Source organism: Drosophila mojavensis, unplaced genomic scaffold (assembly GCF_018153725.1).
Source record: "Drosophila mojavensis isolate 15081-1352.22 unplaced genomic scaffold, ASM1815372v1 contig_72, whole genome shotgun sequence".
NCBI classification, from domain to species: domain Eukaryota; kingdom Metazoa; phylum Arthropoda; class Insecta; order Diptera; family Drosophilidae; genus Drosophila; species Drosophila mojavensis.
The window spans coordinates 3,626,442-3,646,392 of NW_025318897.1; the positions used below are offsets into that span (position 1 = coordinate 3,626,442).

The window sequence follows — 19,951 nt, forward strand, 5'->3', positions numbered from 1 at the left end:
TTCTTAGGGATGTACTTAGTTCTGTATATACGGACCTACGAAAAAAGAAGGGAATTATGGTTTTTATACCCTGATCCTATTGAAAATGAGGTGAAGGGGCATGATATCCAAAATCTGTAAATTACAACATATTTGTATTCATTACGTGTATATATACAGTATATCTGAAGTCTCCAGTTTAAAGGTGTTCAAACACTAACCATAGAACATACGGACACGTATTGTAAAGCCTTTTGCACACTTTTTTCCGAGCGTTGCGTCCCACACTACTTAGTATTTGCTCGGCTCCTCCCTTTTAGGTTCGGGCTACGAACATATACGAAAGCACAATCATTTCGCTTCATGGGCTCGACCGAGATGGTCAAATGTTGAATAAAAGATGCCTCTATGCTCAATTTTTGTTCTTGCTCTCTCGCTCTCTCTGCTCTCTGCTCTCTGCTCTCTCAAATATGTATATGTATGTATGCATGTGAGCACAAGCAGCAGCTCACGAAAATTGAAATTTCTTCGCGTTAGACTGCCGCTTCTTCCCTTCTGTGTGAAGAGTATTCCGAACTCTTCAAACCGTTTACCAAGCTCCTACAGAATATTTGCGTTTTCGATATTATTTGTGGGAAGTGAATGAAAGCGTTGGTGCGCATAAAGAAAATGTTTTCGCGATGAGCATGCACACACACACTCTCGCTTGCTACATGTACTATTCTCCCCTATTTTAGGCACTATTTATGCTAGAGACCTGAAATTTTGTATATATACGCGGGTTGACCACCTAAGTCCAAAGAGCTATGGTGGGTATATCACCGATAGCTATTGTTATCATCATTGTAGTTATGTTAGAGTGTAGGGGAGGCTCGAAACCTCTTCCATGATATTTGTGTTTTCGTTTTTTATGAAATAAATATATTATTGGGAAGGTGCGAGGAAGGTGAATGAAAGGCACTTAATACTTTTCTTTTTCTTAATCAAATAGTTTTATAAGTTTAAATTTGTTTCTTTTTTGTTGAAGGTTTTTCTTAAATGAAACACGGTATATGTAGGCGCAACGCAAAAAGTTTATTTAACACAATATTCAGTAACAAGTACACTTCTTCACGTACCGCGACAATTTGAACTTAACTAACCGAGCCGACACACTGACATTGATCTTACACAATGAACTTACTGAATGAACTTTGGCTCGACTTACAGCACGCTTATATACCTACTTCTACTGCATATCGAATGTTCTGGATGTCTCCTTATGCTTCTATGTTTGCGTCTATTTCATAATCCAGAACATTCGGTTTCTTATTCTAGAGACAAATGCGCGATCAGCCGACGACTGTGTTTACCGTTAGCTCAAATGCTCACTTGATGATGAGTTTTTCGAGATCAATCCTCAACACCCTCCCTAAAACTCAACATCTCTATAACAAATTTGTCCCTTATTCTTCATTCCCAATTTCTCTCTTAGATACAAAAATCTGGGCTTTGGCAAAGCTTTAGTAAAAATGTCAGCGATCTGCTCTTCACTCTTTACATACCTTACATCTATCTCATCTTTCTCAAATAAATCGCGTACAAAATGATATTTAACATCTATATGTTTGCTTCGTTGATGAAATTCAGGATTTTTGATTAGCTTAATCGCACTTATATTATCTATAAACAAGATGTAGTTACTTAAATTAATGTTACAATCAAAAAACAATTTCTTTAGCCATATCATTTCCTTACTTGCTAGAGCTGCACTTACATATTCGGCTTCTGTTGTTGATAAAGCTACACATTGTTGTTTTTTACTTTGCCACGTTATTGCAGCATTCGCATATTTACACAAAATTCCAGATGTAGATTTCCGAGTTTTCTTATCACCTGCATAATCAGCATCACTATATGTCTCAAAAATATTATTAATTTTACTGTATAAAATTCCCAAATCCATCGTTCCTTTCAAATAACGAAATATTCTCTTAACTAACGTCCAGTGATGCTGCTTCGGGTTTTCTAGCTCTCGGGAAACTACATTAACAGAAAACTTATATCTGGCCTTGAAACAACTTGTAAAAACATTAAATTTCCTACTGCTTCGCGGTAAGGTGCATTACAATTATTTTGTGCAGATACATTTTCATCAGACTTTAACGCTTCATTATAATTTAAAGGCAAGCTTTGTGTAATAAATGTAACAGGGCAACCATAAAAATCTGGCATACGAATCTGTGATCTATCTCGCAATCGCCGACCCATTTCACTATTATTATGTTCATCTTCAATTTTATTATTTTCGTATTCACTTTCATTAGTCTCACTTTCAGAATTGTCAACTAAAATTTCAGGTTTTTTAAACTGAGCTGTAAAGTTTTCTGGTTTAAAACATACATCTCTACTTATAATTACATCTCTCATATTTGGAACATATACACGATATCCTTTGCAATTTTCAACGTATCCTACTATAAATCCTTTAATAGACTTTTTATCTAATTTTCTCCTTTTTTCTTTTGGTACATGTACAAAACATTCAGTCCCGAAAATTTTAAGATTTCCGATATCTGGCTCTTTCTTGAACCACAACTCATATGGAGTTTTATTCCCATGTTTTGTTGGACCTGTGCGGTTAATTACATAAACTGCAGTGTTTACTGCTTCTGCCCATAGAAATAATGGTAACTCAGAATTAGAATGCAACATTGATCGTGCAGCTTCAATAATAGTTCTATTCTCACGTTCCGCAACTCCATTCTGTTCAGGTGTATAAGGAGCATTAACAATATGTTTTATTCCCTTCTTATTAAAGAACAATTTAACTTCTTTATTAATATATTCTCTACCCCCATCGCTGTGAATTTCTTTAATGTTTTCATGAAATTGATTCTGAATTGCCTGAATAAAAATTTGGAGTTTTTCAAATACTTCTGACTTATGACGTATAAAATAAACTTCCCGATAACTTGAATAATCATCTTTAAAGCTAACAAAATACAACTTTTTACCAATAGACTCTACCTCTATCGGACCGCAAACATCAGTATGAATTATCTCTCGTGTCTTTGTTGCACGGTCAATATTTTTGTGAAATGTTAGCCGATGCTGCTTCCCATAAGCACATCCTTCACAAAAGAAATCATTTTCTAGAAAATCAATATTCTTATTTTTCAAATAATCGCAAACATGTCGAACGTTTTGATGACAAAACCTCTCGTGCCATACTTGTAAAGAATCACTTTCTTTCGATTCTATTTTTCTTGTTAAATTACACAATTTTGGCATCAAAACATTCGCATCTAATTTTAATAAGTTTCCGAACCTAGAACCCGTTGCAATTATTTTATTATCACGTCTCAACAAACACTGTGTTCCTTTATTTTTAATAAGACAATCAACACCCTTTTTGCAGCTGACATAATAGAAAATAAATTGTAAACTATTTCCGGAACATACAAAACATTAAACATTGTCGTCGCCCTTTTATTATTATTGACATAAGTTTCAATATCAATATTACCTTTTCCGTGCGCCGTGATATATTTACCGTTACCTACGCCTATCCTCAGGGGCTCCAAAAATTCTTCATAAGTAGAATACCAATCTCGACGCCTTGACATGTGATCAGAAGCTCCTGAGTCGATCACCCACACGTCATCTTCTCTGCCGTCCCTGCTCGCAATCAATCCTTTCCTCGATGATTCACCCGATTCTCCTTGATTATTTTCCGCTTGACTTCCTGCATTTCTCCTTTGGTGACAGGTGTTGCTCTTGTGGCCTTTCTTCTTGCATATATAACACCTGTAGCAGTCCTTCTTCAGATGTCCCATCACGCCGCAGTTATAGCACTTCATAATTTTCTTCTTATTTTCATGTTCTCTTTTATTTTTTCCGTTGCCGGCGACTAACGCTGTTGACTCTTCAGGTACCACTTCTTGTTCTTTTGACCGCATTTCTTCTGTCATTAAACGAGTCGTCAAATTGTTCAATGTTCTTTTGCTGTCTTCGACCGAATCCCACGCACTATGAAAATAGTTAAACTTTTGAGGCAAAGATGACAGGATTCGCGACATTAACATTGTTTCAGGCACAGCACTTCCAAGATTTTTCATCTTGCTCCACAAAACTTCTAACTTTGAAATATTGTAGTCCACACTCTCACTTTCAATCCATTTGAAATCAAAAAACTGTTTCTGAATAGCCGATAAATTTTCTTCTGATTTCATATCATACACTGAGTTCAATTTTATCCACATTTCTCTTGCTGTTTTGCAGCTCACAATCAATTCCATCGGTCTTCTCTCGATAGAATGAATAATTATTTTCCTTGCAGTCTTATCAGCTTTCAAGAACCTTTTCGAGTCTCTCTCGTATGTTGCAGACTCCTGTGTCGGACACGTCAAACTACCTTCACAAACGGCAAGAACATCGTCGTCTTTTTCCAATAGCGTACGAATCATAAAACACCACAAATGCCAATTGTCTTTGTCGCGTAATCGTTCAATTCTCATATTTAATGGCTCCATTTTCATTGTCTTTATTTAGTTACAAATTTGCCACTAATTCACTTTTGTACTTGCACTCGATTTCACACTACATTACACGTTTAGCACTGTCTGGGCCCATAACCTGTTGAAGGTTTTTCTTAAATGAAACACGGTATATGTAGGCGCAACGCAAAAAGTTTATTTAACACAATATTCAGTAACAAGTACACTTCTTCACGTACCGCGACAATTTGAACTTAACTAACCGAGCCGACACACTGACATTGATCTTACACAATGAACTTACTGAATGAACTTTGGCTCGACTTACAGCACGCTTATATACCTACTTCTACTGCATATCGAATGTTCTGGATGTCTCCTTATGCTTCTATGTTTGCGTCTATTTCATAATCCAGAACATTCGGTTTCTTATTCTAGAGACAAATGCGCGATCAGCCGACGACTGTGTTTACCGTTAGCTCAAATGCTCACTTGATGATGAGTTTTTCGAGATCAATCCTCAACATTTTTAAATAGTCCTCAAATACATAGACGCATATACATACATACATATGGATATATATGTCTGCACGCATAGAATTGTGAGGAGAAATATTGGTACGCACGTATTAATGTATATGAACGTACGTAGTTGCTGTGCGTTTATATGCATATACGTGCATATACATGTTGCTCCACACAGCGACGCGAGTACTATAGGAGTGACCCTCGCGACTGGAAAGGGGTCAAGATCCGACTATAGTCGGCCTCTTTCGCTCCTACAGATTCAGCAATGGGTTCGCGTCGCACGTACGTCGATCATCAAGGACCGTTAGCCGAGGTGCCGTTCGGGCCGGGTGATAGTAGTGGACACTTTCACTTGTAGGGCACCAACGGTACTTCGGCCAATGGGAGGCTGCCACGCAATTTATCGGGAAGGTGGCGTCACCCAGATCACGTTTTTATGGGCACGAACGGCAGAAAGGCCCCGCTCCAGAGCCGAACAGGCCCCGTTACCACCCGAAGCAGGTCCTGTGGCTGGGCTATAAAAGGCCACCGGCAGCTCCATACGGGGGTTAAAAAGTGATTATTAAGAGTGAATGTCAGAGTGACAAGAGTGCCGAAGTGAAACAGTGAAGTGAAAGTCAACGCGAGTGGCAGATCAGGACTCCCAGGACATCGTGGGAACAGCAAGGACATCCAGTGGGAATCCTTGCGACGACTAAAGAGGCAAGCAAGATCGTCAGCGGCACCAACAAGGACATTGGTGCAGCCCGACAGCTTAAGCGAGGCCTACATATCTGAGTAAGTTCACGTAGCCGTGCGTAAAAAGTGAAGTGTTGTGAGTGAAACGAAGCTAGTGTTTTGCTGTGAGCGAGTGGAATAGTAGGAGAGGTCTGTATAGAAGAGCGAACCGCCGGAGTTCACAGACCCAAATCCTGGCGTTTTCCGAATCGTTCCACTGAAACTAGCGTGTTTTAGCACAACACTCTCCCAGCCGGTGTGCCTTGCTAATGCGAACCAGCATAGAATCATAAAATAAGTGACGTGTAAATTTACAACCTTATATTCAAGAAAATATACTTTACGCTATAAACTAAATCACAAGTGACTAATTAATATCGCTTCAACAAATAAATTTGTTGGCACGAATCCACAGTCAGCTGAAACTAGCCCAGCTTAGACTCGGGATAAACCGAAGGTTCGTTATAAGTGGCGACCAACGTGGGGCCCTGCGATAAGAGTTTAATTAGTTGATATTAGTGACTATGGTGCGAGCGTCGGGGTAAAAGTTGGAAAAGGAGGAAGTGCTGCGTCATGGCGACGAGTTCGGAGTGAGCTTGCCAGGCAGTTTAAGTGGATTGAGAGGAATGAAGGAAGCATTCCTCAGTGAGTATCGCCGAGCTGGGCCGACTGCATGGACGCCGTGCCTCACTGAGGGAGGCAACGACCGCCGTCGATTTGGAGGAAGAGCTTGCGCATGTGGCGCGGATGTGTGGGCCCTCCACGAGCGCAGCGGCGCGGCTACAGGATACACGACAGGGTGAGATGAGAGCCACATCCACCTCGCAACTTGAAATAAGTCTACGAGGATTGGGCAGCACAGCCCAAGAATACCCAAAGGTGGCCAAACAAGTGCGAGAGTGGAGCTTCCACTTTGATGGCACCACAAAGCCTTTGGAGTTCCTGAAGCAGGTGGAGTGGTGATACACATGGCCTGGATCTGGACATGATCCCGAGGGCGATACCAGAGCTGCTGAAAGGCATGGCCTTGAAATGGTACGTGGCCAACAATCGGCACTAGACGGCGTGGGCGACGTTTGTGCGCAGCTTCCAGGAGTTCTTCTTGCTCAGAGGCTATCTGGAGAATCTGGAGGATGACGTCAAACGCCGGAGACAAATGGTAGATGAGAGCTTCAAAGTCTAAATGGTGGAGATGCAGACTCTCATGCGGCCTCTGCGCTATAGAGCAGACCGCGAGATGAAGCTCATCTATAACAACAGCCTGCCCGATCTGCGTGCCTGTGCCCGGCCGTATCAACTTCATAATCTGGTGGAATTGATGCACCTAGCAGACGAGTTCGAAGAGCTGGAGAGGGACCGCGAGAGGTATCGGCAGCAGCCACGGCCTGGCCGGTCACGATTGATGGCCATGGACGAAGCTGGAGGCGATGTGGAGTACCGCTGCATGGAGGTACAGGCGCATCAGAACCAAGGACGCACATCACAAATCCAGCCAGGGCTTGCCGAATGTGTGGCCAAGAAGCGCATCGCACTTTGCATGCCGCAATAAGGCGCTGGCAGTGCAGGCGCATTGGAGTGAGAACGTTTGCCTGTTTCCAGTCGGGAAACGAGCAGCAGCACCCGTCATCCAGGGGTGAGCAGGAGTAGCGGCCAGGAGCCCCCAGGCGCTAGTGGGCCGTCTTCAGGACGAAGGCAGCTAGATGGCAGCGATCGTGACCATTGGAGTCACTCAACAAAGAGCCACGATCGATACGGGAGCCACAAGCAGCTTTATCAGCGAAAAGCTTGCTGACAGGCTCAGAAGAGTGGGCTTTGTGCGTGCCACACGGCGGCGCAGCCTGGAGAATCAGCAAATCCAGATTCCGTCGCGAATTCTGCCAGGAGTGATCGACGATCTGGTGCTGGGCTGGGAATTCTTGGTCAGCATGGGGACCACACTGGAGTACGGTGGCTTGACACTGAGGATCGAGCCAAGAATCCCACAGTCGAGCGGACAGCTAGATGAGAAGCTATCCGTGGCTGTGGCCAGCGTGGAGGCGAATCCAGAGATGCCAGTGGAGGCGAACCTGGAACAGCCAAAGCCAATGCACAAGGACCCAGAGTTCGACGCTTTTCTGAGGCATGAGCTGGAGAAGTTCCAACATGTGAAAGGCACCACCAGGATCACGGAGCACCGTATCAGGAAGCAGGAAAACAGGCCCATAAAGCAGCGCTACATCCCCAAAAATCCAAAAAATGCAGGCGGAGATCAACCTGCAGGTGGATGAGCTGTTGGCCAAAGGCAGCATCGAGCCCTCGAAGAGCCCACATAGCGCGCCGATTGTCATGGTTCGCAAGAAGAATAGGATGTGGCGACTATGTGTGGATTTTCGACAGCTGAACAGCAGATCCATTAAAGATGCATACCCTTTGCCAGCTGCGAGAGGCGCGCTACATCAGCAGCCTGGATTTGAAGGATGGGTATTGGCAGATACCTATGGAGAAGACCGAAAGACCACTGACGGCATTCACGGTACTAGGAAAGGGGCTCTATCAATGGAAGGTAATGCCGTTTGGACTCCATTCTGCGCCAGCAACATTTCAGCGAGCGCTGGACCAGGTTATCGGCCCAGAAATGATGCGCCATGCCTTTGCCTACCTGGACGACATCATCGTCATTGGCCGAAAGCGACAGGAGCATTTGGACAACCTGCGAGAGGTGTTCCGGCGACTGCGGGCAGCCAACTTGAAGATCAATATCGACAAGCGCGATTTTTTCAAGAAGGAGTTGAAGTATCTGGGTCACAAAGTCTCGGAGGATGGCATTTGCACAGACCCAGAGAAAGTGGCCGCTATCGCTGAGATGAAGCCGCCCACAAACGTTAGAGTTACGCCAATACGTGGGCGTGGCTTCGTGGTACCGCCGCTTCGTGCCAGATTTTGCAGCCACAATGTACCCTCAAAATGCACTGCCCAAAAAGGGCACGAAGTGGGAGTGGACGGAGCAGCGGCAAAGGGCGTTCGAGACGGTGAAGGCCAAACTGACGGAGTCACTGGTGCTGGCCCTGATTTCTCGAAGCCGTTTTGCTTGCAAAAGGACGTAAGCAATTATGGGCTTGGGGCAATCTTGACGCAGACCTTGGAGGAAGGAGAGCTCGTCATTTCATATGCCAGCCAGAACTACTCAGCTTCTGAAAAAGAGTGTCTGGCTATAATCTGGGGCATACGGAAGCTCAGGCCATACCTAGAAAGCTACAAATATATAGTGGTCACTAACCATATGGCTCTGAAGTGGCTCAATTCTATAGAGAGCCCAACGGGAAGGATTGCCAGATGGGCACTAGAGCTGCAGCAGTACGATTTCGAGATTCACTACAGAAAGGGCAAGCAGAATGTGGTGGCAGATGCGCTCTCACGACAGCCACTGGGCGAGGAGGCGTGCTGTTTGGTTAAGAGCAAGGATATGCCAGCTGGGACAGCTTCGTCAGGACCTAGAAAAGGCGCCACATAAGTTCCCAGACTATATGAAAGAGTCTGGAAACGTACACCGGCACATCCCGCATCAAGCCGGCCGTGGCTACAAGGAAGTTGTGCGGACCGGCGCAAGCAAGTACTGCAGGAGAATTACGACGCAGCCACCGATGGCCACCTTGGGAGCCGAAAAACAATTGCTCGGGTGGCAGCGCGGTATTACTGGCCGGGTATGTAGAGAGATGTGCGGACGTATACAGCGCTGCGAAGTGTGTCAGCGATATAAGCCCAGTCAGCTGCAATCTGCTGGGCAAATGCTGACGCAGGTGCCCGAGGAGCCATGGGCAACAGTGTGTGCCGATTTTGTTGGCCCGCTGCCGAGATCAAAGGCAGCCTCGCTCAGGCAGAGAAGGGGACCAGGACGGCGCATGTGGCGGATCTCAAGCCGTAGAGAGGAGACACGGGTGAGCCATAGAGCTGTTTCGTTTTTTTCCGAAAAAAAAAGGGAGTGAATACACTTGTATTACTTCTCATTTAAGAAAAAAAAGAAAATTTTGCTCAAAAATTCATAATTTCGTCAGCGAAACGCATCTGTGGCTGGAAAATCACAGTTGCCACCGCAAATTTATGGTATATTGGTACACAACAACAATTTGTTTGAACTTCGTGCGCACGACAGCAAGCAGGGTGCAGTACTGCACCGAAAAACTTAGCTGCCAGTGTATGCGCAATGCACAATGCACAGATACAACAACAAGCAGTGCATGCGCAAGCAGCACCCATATACGGTACATGCGCAACAACAACGCGCGCAGCCGAAATTATGCATTTTCTAACGAACCGCACGCATTCCAGGCGAAAGAATTGCTGCACTCACACACAGAGCGAAGCGAGAGCAAGCGAGCGTAGGCAAGGGTCAAGGACCTACGTCGGCTGCTCAGCGATCGCCAGCGCACGAAGATAACAAAGCGACAGAGACATATAAAACAGCCAACAACAAAACACACAGCGACATATAAAACACGCTGGTCTCGTGTTTTCCCGAAGAAAGAGGGGAATGCGAGGAGCAATATTGGTACGCACGTATTAATGTATATGAACGTACGTAGTTGCTGTGCGATTATATGCATATACGTGCATATACATGTTGCTCCACACAGCGACGCGAGTACTATAGGAGTGACCCTCGCGACTGGAAAGGGGTCAAGATCCGACTATAGTCGGCCTCTTTTGCTCCTACAGATTCAGCAATGGGTTCGCGTCGCACGTACGTCGATCATCAAGGACCGTTAGCCGAGGTGCCGTTCGGGCCGGGTGATAGTAGTGGACACTTTCACTTGTAGGGCACCAACGGTACTTCGGCCAATGGGAGGCTGCCACGCGATTTGTCGGGAAGGTGGCGTCATCCAGATCACGTTTTTATGGGCACGAGCGGCAGAAAGGCCCCGCTCCAGAGCCGAACAGGCCCCGCTACCACCCGAAGCAGGGCCTGTGGCTGGGCTAAAAAAGGCCACCGGCAGCTCCATATGGGGGTTAAAAAGTGATTATTAATAGTGAAAATCAGAGTGACAAGAGTGCCGAAGTGAAACAGTAAAGTGAAAGTCAACGTGAGTGGCAGATCAGGACTCCCAGGACATTGTGGGAACAGCAAGGACATCCAGTGGGAATCCTTGCGACGACTAAAGAGGCAAGCAAGATCGTCAGCTTATTTATATTCGGGCACTATAAATGCCGACTGCCACGCCCCTAGTGGCCGTAGAATCATCATTTTTGGCCAGTTTCTAGAACGAACCGGTAACCTAAATATTAATTCTTACGCTCAAAAAATGTGAAAATTACAGGGTATTTTTGATATGCCACGCCCCTAAAGAGGCGTAAAAATTATATTTGGGGAGGCTACCAGTAACTCAACTATCCAAGTTTGAAGCTTCTAGCAATTATAGTTTAGAAGCTATAAGATTTTGCAGTTTGCCACGCCCCCTATAGGCGGACATATATCTAACATAGTTCGTTCGACTTGGGTGGTCAACCCGCGTATATATCACTATATCTTCAGGTTCGATTTCCCACGCCCCTAGTGGGCGGATCGGGAAAATTTTAACACTTTATAAATCGGAGATATACACGAGTATGTGTTCCAAATTTCAGTCTCTTGCTTCAATACCGCCGAAATAGACTGCGTTCATACGGACAAACGGACGGACAGCAAAACGGACATTGCACAAATCCAATATACTCATTTCAGTTTCGTGAATGAGTATAATAATATCGGATTAGTTATCGAAAAATATGATAAGCTTTTACGGCGTATTGTATACACGTGTATGCATAAAAAATTTCAGCTCTCTAACTCTGGTATCTTCTGAAATCGAAGGGTTTCATATGGATGGACGAACAGACGGACAGGGCTATATCGACTCAGCTCGCCGTCCTGGTCAAGAATATATATAGTTTAGGGGTCTGCCATGATTCCTTCTGCCTGTTACAAACTTTTCACGAAACCATTATTCTCTGATTTCAGATTGAAAATGGGTTCAGGGTATACAAATTAATTATGAATATAAATATTTTAACACTTACCTGACGGTTGTGGGACCAGATGACGGTGGGCGGTGGTTCAGGTGCAAATCTAACAATGCAAGTTAAATTGATGGTAGACCCTTTATTAATGTGTAACTCGGGGCCGCCGATAACCTCAGTAACAGGCTCTGTAAAGATAAAATATTTTAATATTTAACAAGTAAGAAGACTCTAGTCGAGACTGCTCGACTAGGAGATACCTTGAACCCTCTAAGCTGATATTCTACTCATTCTGCACTTCTTTTATGCATACATGCATAGACACGCATCCACACGCTCGTATATTCACGCGCTCTGCTGACTGCGAAGTTAGCAGCGACAGCGCTTGGGCTGCGCTGCAGTGTGGGCAATATTATGAGAATTTCATTATTGAATAGTTTCTTTTGTAGACGTACAATCTTTCTGAAACTTTCAGACCGCGATCATATGGTTCAAATGTGTGTACATTCCAAAGCACTCTCTAGTACTTGAAATGCGTTTTTACAAATTTTGGGAGAAGGGGGCGTGGTATTCAAAATCTGTAAATTACAAAAACTTCGTTTCGATCAACTGTATAAACACAGTAGATCTGAAGTCTGTAGGTCTAAAAGAGTTCAAATTAGGCTAATAAAACGAAATAAATTTTTCGATTATTCTCGATAAAAAAGTTATCGGATGTGTTATCGAAAAAAATATGATAAACTTGTACTGCGTATGGTACACACGAGTACGTATGCCAAATTTCAGCTCTCTAGCTCTTATAACTTTTGTGATCGACGCACTCATACGGACGGACAGACGGACAGGACTATATCGACTCAGTTCGTCGTGCTGATTAAGAATATATACTTTATAGGGTCTGCGATGATTCCTTCTGTCCGTAACATACTTTTTCACAAAACCATTATACCTTGATTTCCCATTTTCAATGGGTTCAGGGTATAACACGTAAGAAGGCTCTAGTCGAGACTGCTCGACTACGAAATCCCCTGAGCCCTTCGAAGAATTTATATTTCAATAATCTTATACAAGAAACACACACAGATACACATAGGCATGCACACATAAACACGCATGGACTGCAGTGGTGGCTTACTATGAGAACTTAATTGTTTGATAACTTTTCTTATGGATGGACTACCTTAATGAAACTTTTATATCATATAACATTGAAATGCGTGCATGTGCCAAAGCACAAGTCTAGTATGTAAAATATCTCTTTTAAAAATAGAAGGATTTTCAATAAAGGCGGGTAGATGTTGAAATAGAATAAAACAAGCTGTGTTTGAGGTATTGACAAAATTATTTTTGAAAGGCGCATATATGCCATTAAGTGTGGAATATAACATCATTCAAATGCCCGCCTCTGCTTCTTATGGTGAAGCGTATCCGAGTGATCCTCACCAACTTTTTTTTTCAAAAAATTACGGACCAGTGAAGTTTATCGTACCAGTAAAAAGTTTATCGTATTTTTATACCCTGAACCCATTGAAAATGGGAAATCAGGGTATAATGGTTTTGTTAAAAGTATGTAACAGGCAGAAGGAGGCGTGGCAGACCCCATAAAGTATATATATTCTTGATCAGGGCGACAAGCTGAGTCGATTTGGACCTGTCTGCCTGTGTGTCGGTACATCCGTCCGTATGTATGAACGCGTCGATCTCAGAAGATATAAGAGCTAGAGACTTGAAATTTTTTCCTAGGTCTGTGTATATCACGCGCATATCAAGTTTTTCTCTATATATCGATAACTATTCCCGAGTCGCTGCTTACTGCGCAGTTAGCAGAGCGCGTTCTAATATGTGCGTGTGTATGTGTGTGCCGAAAAGAAGTGCAGAGTGATTAGAATATCAGATTTGAGGGTTCAGGGTATCTCCTAGTCGAGCAGTCTCGACTAGAGTCTTCTTACTTGTTTTATCTCATTTAGATTAGACTTAGAGACTTTGGAATTACTATGTATATATGTAAAGTTGCATGAGAAGCGTGATTGAGCGGTGTTACACAATAGCAACAGGATGTCAACTCCATTTAAAGATGCAGTTGGGTTTGAAAAGACGTTGAATGAAGAATTTTAACAAAAACCGAAATTGTATAAAATTCATATAAATATACATTTAAAATTTGGAGACTGTAGCGTTAAAGGTGTAGGAGATATAATTTTAGAAGTGGTTTTCGATAAGCTTTTCATATTTTTGAGTCATTCACCGGATATTACGACGTGCCGAAAAAAATGCGAAATATTGACAATAAATGTAAGCATTAAAAGACGCTGTTAGAAATGTATATACATATGTTTTTATTTATCAGTGATCAGTGTGTACGTAGCAGCGACACAAATGCTGCTAAGACAAAGAGAGAGAGAGAGAGAGAGAGATAGAAAGAAACAAGCTGCAATGCCGACTTCTCACAAAAGTTTCGATACCATGTTATTGAAATAATATATAATATATATATATATGTATGTCGTATCAATATTTTTATTTTCTTTATTAATTTGCATTTCCGATATTTCGTTATTCAATTAATTCTCGTACCATCACTGATCTACATATGTATCATCTCTAGTAAGCGAATTAAAGAGAATGAAAGATAACCAAATTGTTGTTTTACCGTTATAGGACTCCATCCCTTTTCCTTTATGTGTATCTGTCTCACAAACCATGTAATATTCGCGAGCCCAACAGATCATCTGTTCTGCGTAGTCTCGGCCTGACAATGCGACAGAGTGAGATGACTATAACATCTAGCAAGACGTATTAGTATTGAGCTTGGTATGTATCCACTTGAGTGTATTGAAGAAGAAGAAAAAACGCGTCATGTCAGATCCGAGAAAAACAAGGCACGCGCTGCTGGGAAAATAAATGTGGAACCGGACGATAATGAATCTACGACATCAGAAGTGGGATCTCCTCCACACCAATCAACAGGGGAAGACCGTTTTGGTACACTGCTGGAAATTCAACATCGATATTTCATGGAAGCTACAAATGCGTTAAAAGAAGCAAAATCAACGTCGGGCAAACTAAATACAGTTATATTGCCAAATATTAAACCCGATTCCACTGATGCTAATGCAGCCTAATAGAGAATGCCTTGGATGGTAGTGCCTTACTTATTGCGCTCAGTAAAGCAGTTGAAGGTGACGCTTCAAGCTGGCTGTCACAAATCTGTTTTCATGGAATGACATGGGGCGACTTCAAGGAATTGTTCTCACAACAGTTTGAAGGAAACGAGACTCCAGCGGCTACAGTTTTCAATGTTTTAAGTGGAAAACCAAATGAAGGCAAGCCGACTAATAACAAAGCTCATGGTAAATCACTAACACATGAACAAATTGCCATGTCGGTCGTGCTGGCGCATGCTACTCATGTCGATAGCAGACTACAATGCACTGTTTATACGGCCAATGTTAACACACGCAACGAATTACAAAACGAGCTAAGTTTTTTTTGATTTTCTTAAAAAGAGAGATCGTTCAGCTGAGGAAAACTCAACCTGTAAGAGACAGCGATTGCATACACCCGTAATATGTCACTTCTGTGGAAAACTGGGCCACAAATTTGCGGAATGTCGATCAAGGAAGAACAACGCCAAACCTCTACAAGGATCCAATTCAAATTATGGCCATTCATCGGATGTGAAGACTAAAGTCGTTATATGCTACAAGTGTGGGACTCCTGGACATATTGCATCGGCTTGTACTGGACGACCGGAGTCAACTCATTCAAATAAAGCAGGCGAGAAAAGGGTAAACTTGTGTCAACTGACCGATCCAATTGGTAATCTGGTATCATCTGGGAAGTCGTACTCATTCTTTTTCGATTCCGGATCTGAGTGCTCACTCAGCGGCTTTCTGGCACACGAATCAATAAGGTTGTCGCTTTAAAGGGAATCGGAGGTAGTGCAATAACCAGCACTTTACAAATTTTGTCAAATGTTATTATTAATGAATACTCTCTTGAGGTTCCTTTTCACGTTGTTCTTAATAGCTATATTAATTACGACATAATAATTGGCCGAGAAATTCTAACCCAGAACTTTGGTATTAAGGTAACAACCAATACGTTAGAATTATATAAGACAAAAACTGTATACACTCTATCTGCTTCGAAAAGTCGTGACAGCTGGGCCGATATTGATACAGAGTTGTGTGGTTCAGATAAGACACACTTGTTAGAAATTTTAAGCGAGTTTTCAGAAGCATCCATAGATGGTGGGCATACATGCAGTCTTTTGATTTCGATATTCAGTATAGACCGGGTGTCAAAATGGCTCATGTTGATTTCCTTTCACGTAATCCGGTTGCAAATGAAGTAATGACTCAATCTTATACAAGTTTAGAAAACAAACATGTTTTGTTAGTTGCAATAACTGACTTATAGCGGAACAACAGAAAGACTCAGAAACGGCATTAATTAAAAAAATTCAAAATAATGAATTAGAAGAGAGTGTATCAAAAACTTATGAAATACGTTCAAAAGTACTTTTCCGTAAAATTCAAAGAAACGTTAAAACTAGGTGTCTTCCAGTCGTTCCTAGATCTTTTAGGTGGTCCGTAGTGAATCATGTTCACGAAGCAATCGTATACCTTGGTTGGAAAAGAAACTCTAGATAAGATGTACGAGTTTTACTGGTTCGAGCATATGGCCAAATACGTACGAAAGTTTGTAGATAAGTGTATTACTTGCAAATTGACCAAAGCTCCATCAGGAAAGTTGCCAATTGAACTTCACCCTATACCAGAGATAGATATCCCATGGCATACAGTCCATATTGATATCACGGGTAAATTGAGCGGTAAAAAGGATCAAAAGGAATATATATTATAGTACAAATAGATGCGTTCACAAAGTTTGTTTACTTGTATCACACTGTAAATATTAACAGTGAAAGTTGTATAGATGCTGTAAAGTTGGCAATATCAATATTTGGCGTGCCAACACGTATCATTGCCGACCAGGGTAGATCTTTTACTGGGTCAGGCTTTTGTGATTTTTGTTCGAAACAAAAAATAAATTTACACCTGATAGCAACGGGCGCTAGTCGTGCCAATGGTCAGGTAGAACGCGTTATGAGCTTGTTAAAACAAATGCTTACCGCAATCGAGAGTAGTCAACGATCTTGGCAAGATGCCCTAGGCAAAATACAACTAGCCATAAATTGTACAATAAATCGCATTACCAAATCTAGTCCCTTAGAATTACCTATTGGAAAAGAAGAAGAAATAATAAAGTCGATGTTAAATCTGTAAGAAAAATGGCCACAGAAAACATGGTCAAGAATGCGATCCATGATAAGAAACGGTTCGACAAGAATAAATCTAAACTTAACAAATTCAAAATTGGCGATTATGTCTTGCTTAGGAATGAGAAAACGGGATCAGATCAAAGATTTAGAGGTCCATTACTGGTGACAGAGATGGAGATATACCTTGAAATTCTTAGTAAACAAGCGAATCTATAAGTATTCGCATGAAGCCTTGATACGTATGCCAGAAGAAGAGATTCCTAGAGCGTTGGACGTATACAGTGAGAATGAAAGTGAAGACGTTGAAAGTGACGTCATAAGATAGTTGGTGGATTCCAACTGGGACGTTGAAAGAGACGTCATGAGATAGTTGGTGGATTCCAACTGGGACGTTGAAAGAGACGTCATAGATGAATTGTAATAACATTGATGGACTTCAATGTGACGATCCATACATTTAGCTCCGGTAGCGCCATAGTGTAGGGTTGCCAGTGCTGGCAGGTACACGAGTTAATGTGTTGACTTGTGAGATGTCTGGTGGCTATCACTGTGGTAGAATCCGTCAGGTTGAATGTACTGGATATGATGCTAACTTAGGAATCTTCTGTCTGATGGATGCTGAAAGGTTGTTAATTATTAACAATTAACAAAGTTTTGTAACACACGAGGACGTGTGATGGTCAGGATGGCCGTGTCGTATCGATATTTTTATTTTCTTTATTAATTTGCATTTCCGATATTTCGTTATTCAATTAATTCTCGTACCATCACTGATCTACATATGTATCATCTCTAGTAAGCGAAGTAAAGAGAATGAAGAACCAAATTGTTGTTTTACCGTTATAGGACTCCATCCCTTTTCCTTTATGTGTATCTGTCTCACAAACCATGTAATATTCGCGAGCCCAACAGATCATCTGTTCTGCGTAGTGTCGGCCTGACAATGCGACAGAGTGAGATGACTATAACATCTAGTAAGACGTATTAGTATTGAGCTTGGTATGTATCCACTTGAGTTTATTGAAGAAGAAGAGAAAAGTGACGATTATTGATGTTGAAAACTCGAAGTAGAAAGGTCGCGTCATGTCAGATCCGAGAAAACGCAAGGCACGCGCGTTATGCAACCAAATCACCAAAGCATTTTCAACGTAAGTGTCGCCGCCGCTTCCATTGAAGATGCTCGCCGCCGCTTCCGTTGAAAATGCTCGCCGCCGCTTCCATTGAGGATGCTCGCCACCGCTTCCGTTGAAAATGTTCAGCTAGCAACAATAAATGTTAGCAACAAATACATACATACATGTATATAAACGTTAAAAATGATCAGCTAGCAACAATAAATGTAAGCAACAAATACATACATGTATATAAACGTTGAAAATGCTCAGCTAGCAACAATAAATGTAAGCAACAAATACATACATGTATACATGTATATAACAGGCATTTGCATATGCCAAGAAAAAACTTTACAAGTAGTCTTAAGATTCATTCCAAACAGAAAAGAAGTTCTTATTATCAATAAAGAAAAATTATAATATCCAAAGATATTAAGTGTTTTTATTGAACTATCACTCAACATATATAAATATCCAAAGACAATTTTGTTAAAGTGATTTACAGTTTTTATTGTGCTTGTATATCCAAAGATATATGAAAAACCATCGATAGTGAGAACTATAACTCGCGCTGCTGGGAAAATAAATGTGGAACCGGACGATAATGAATCTGCGACATATAAATATAAATATTTATTGTTTTGATTACAAAATTAAATTTTTTTTTGTTAAACCCTTTTACGAACATGACAACCGTAAAAAAAATGACAACAATATTTTTTTGTTCCTTCTGGTTAAAGCGTCCTCCGGCTATGGCGACGTAAAATCGTCGGTCCCTTGAATGTCGCTATAACCGGATTCTACTGTATTTATATTATTTTGTATTGTCCAAAAAGATAGAAATTCAGTGCAATTTGTTAAGAAAGAGCGTAATAATCCTGTTTGCGGCGTTTTGCGGCTTTTGCGCTACTTTAACAGAATAGATCAGCTTAGGTTTTGTCATGCAACGCTATTGGACGTATGGATTGACAGCGGCCGCAACACAATCGTACTGTCAAACTGGATATTTGACCAATTGACTGAGCATACAAATGAAAATATATGTGAGATTAATAAGAAAACAAGTAAGAAAGCTCTAGTCGAGACTACTCGACTACGAGATCCCCTGAACCGTTCGAGCAACAGCTATTTCAATAATTATTCGCATATGCACACACACACACGCACACACACAGCCATACGCACGCATGCATACACACGCATTGGCTGCAGAGGTGGATTACTAATTGTTTAATAACTTTTCTTGTCGATGGACGATTCAGATTATGATTATAATATGGATATGCATGCATCTGCCAAAGCACAAGTCACCATTATTTGAAATACGCCTTTTACAAATATGTGGGTGAGGTGATGGATATAGGGGTGGGGGTAAGTTTTAACAAAAACCGAAATTGTACAAAATGCATTTAAATATACATTTAAAATTTTGAGACTGCTCGACTACGAGATCCCCTGAACCCTTGGAGCAATAGATATTTCAATAATTTTTCGCAACTTTCAGCTTACACAAGTAATACGCACACACACACACACACACGCACGTACGCACACACAGGCATATATACACACACACGCATACAGACACACTTACACACACACACGCATACATACACAAACGCATACACACACACACATACACACACACATACACACACAAGCAACCACGCATAAACACGCATGGGCTGCAGTGTGCGCTTACTATGAGAAGTTAATTGTTTAATAAATGGACGTACGATCTTCATGAAACTTTCAGAATATGATTATAACATGAATATGCATGTAATTGCCAAAGCACAAGTCTCTAGTATTTGAAATACGCTTTTACAAAAGTGAGGGTGAGGGGGTGAATTTAGAGGTGGGGGGGTAAATTTTAA

The 19,951-nt window shown here is 41.8% G+C and overlaps 1 protein-coding gene and 1 long non-coding RNA gene across 11 annotated transcripts in view; one reads left to right on the forward strand and one right to left on the reverse strand.

The window, feature by feature from the left end:
- Positions 1-19,951, reverse strand: part of LOC26527594 (zwei Ig domain protein zig-8) — a 269,104-nt gene that overhangs the window by 94,253 nt on the left and 154,900 nt on the right. For all 9 annotated transcript variants that reach the window (XM_044009366.1, XM_044009365.1, XM_044009367.1 and 6 more), the window contains exon 6: positions 11,733-11,860. In XM_044009366.1, coding sequence (XP_043865301.1) covers positions 11,733-11,860 — 128 coding nt within the window. The remainder of the gene's footprint in view (positions 1-11,732; positions 11,861-19,951) is intronic.
- Positions 13,854-18,502, forward strand: LOC122757407. Of its 2 annotated transcripts, none has more exons than XR_006357439.1 (2): positions 13,854-17,958; positions 18,028-18,502. It is a non-coding gene; the product is annotated as an uncharacterized LOC122757407 (long non-coding RNA). The 2 variants fall into 2 exon arrangements; XR_006357440.1 differs by having other exon boundaries at positions 18,031-18,502.